Source organism: Apaloderma vittatum, unplaced genomic scaffold, assembly GCF_000703405.1.
Source record: "Apaloderma vittatum isolate BGI_N311 unplaced genomic scaffold, ASM70340v1 scaffold30649, whole genome shotgun sequence".
NCBI lineage: Eukaryota > Metazoa > Chordata > Aves > Trogoniformes > Trogonidae > Apaloderma > Apaloderma vittatum.
In genome coordinates this window covers 2,025-2,294 of record NW_009735089.1, presented here as the reverse complement: position 1 = coordinate 2,294, position 270 = coordinate 2,025, and the positions used below count along the sequence as shown (strand labels likewise).

Genomic DNA, 270 nt, shown 5'->3' with positions numbered 1-270 from the left:
GAAGGCGGCGTCCCCGGACCCCGCCCCTCCGTGTGCCCCAACTGCCCCTTCGCCCTCCAGGTCGCCCCTTCTCCCAGCCCTGTAGCTCTCTGCAGCTCTGCGGCAGCCCCGTCAACAATCCCATACACCCCCCAGACTGGTACCTTCAGTACCTGCCCTCACACCAGTACAGTCGCTTTCCTTAGCGGAGCTCACATCCCACTGTCGGGCCGCAACCCCATGCTGCAGGAGGCACTGGGCATCCGCCCACACGTTCTGGGCCTGAACAAG

At 65.6% G+C, this 270-nt stretch overlaps 1 protein-coding gene across 1 annotated transcript in view; it reads left to right on the top strand.

The window, feature by feature from the left end:
* Positions 1-167: 167 nt before the first annotated feature.
* The window catches only part of MTG1 (mitochondrial ribosome-associated GTPase 1), a gene marked incomplete at both ends in the record, with an annotated part of 2,124 nt that continues 2,021 nt past the window's right edge, over positions 168-270 (top strand). Inside the window, 1 exon segment of the mRNA XM_009876489.1 lies at positions 168-269. Coding sequence (XP_009874791.1) covers positions 168-269 — 102 coding nt within the window.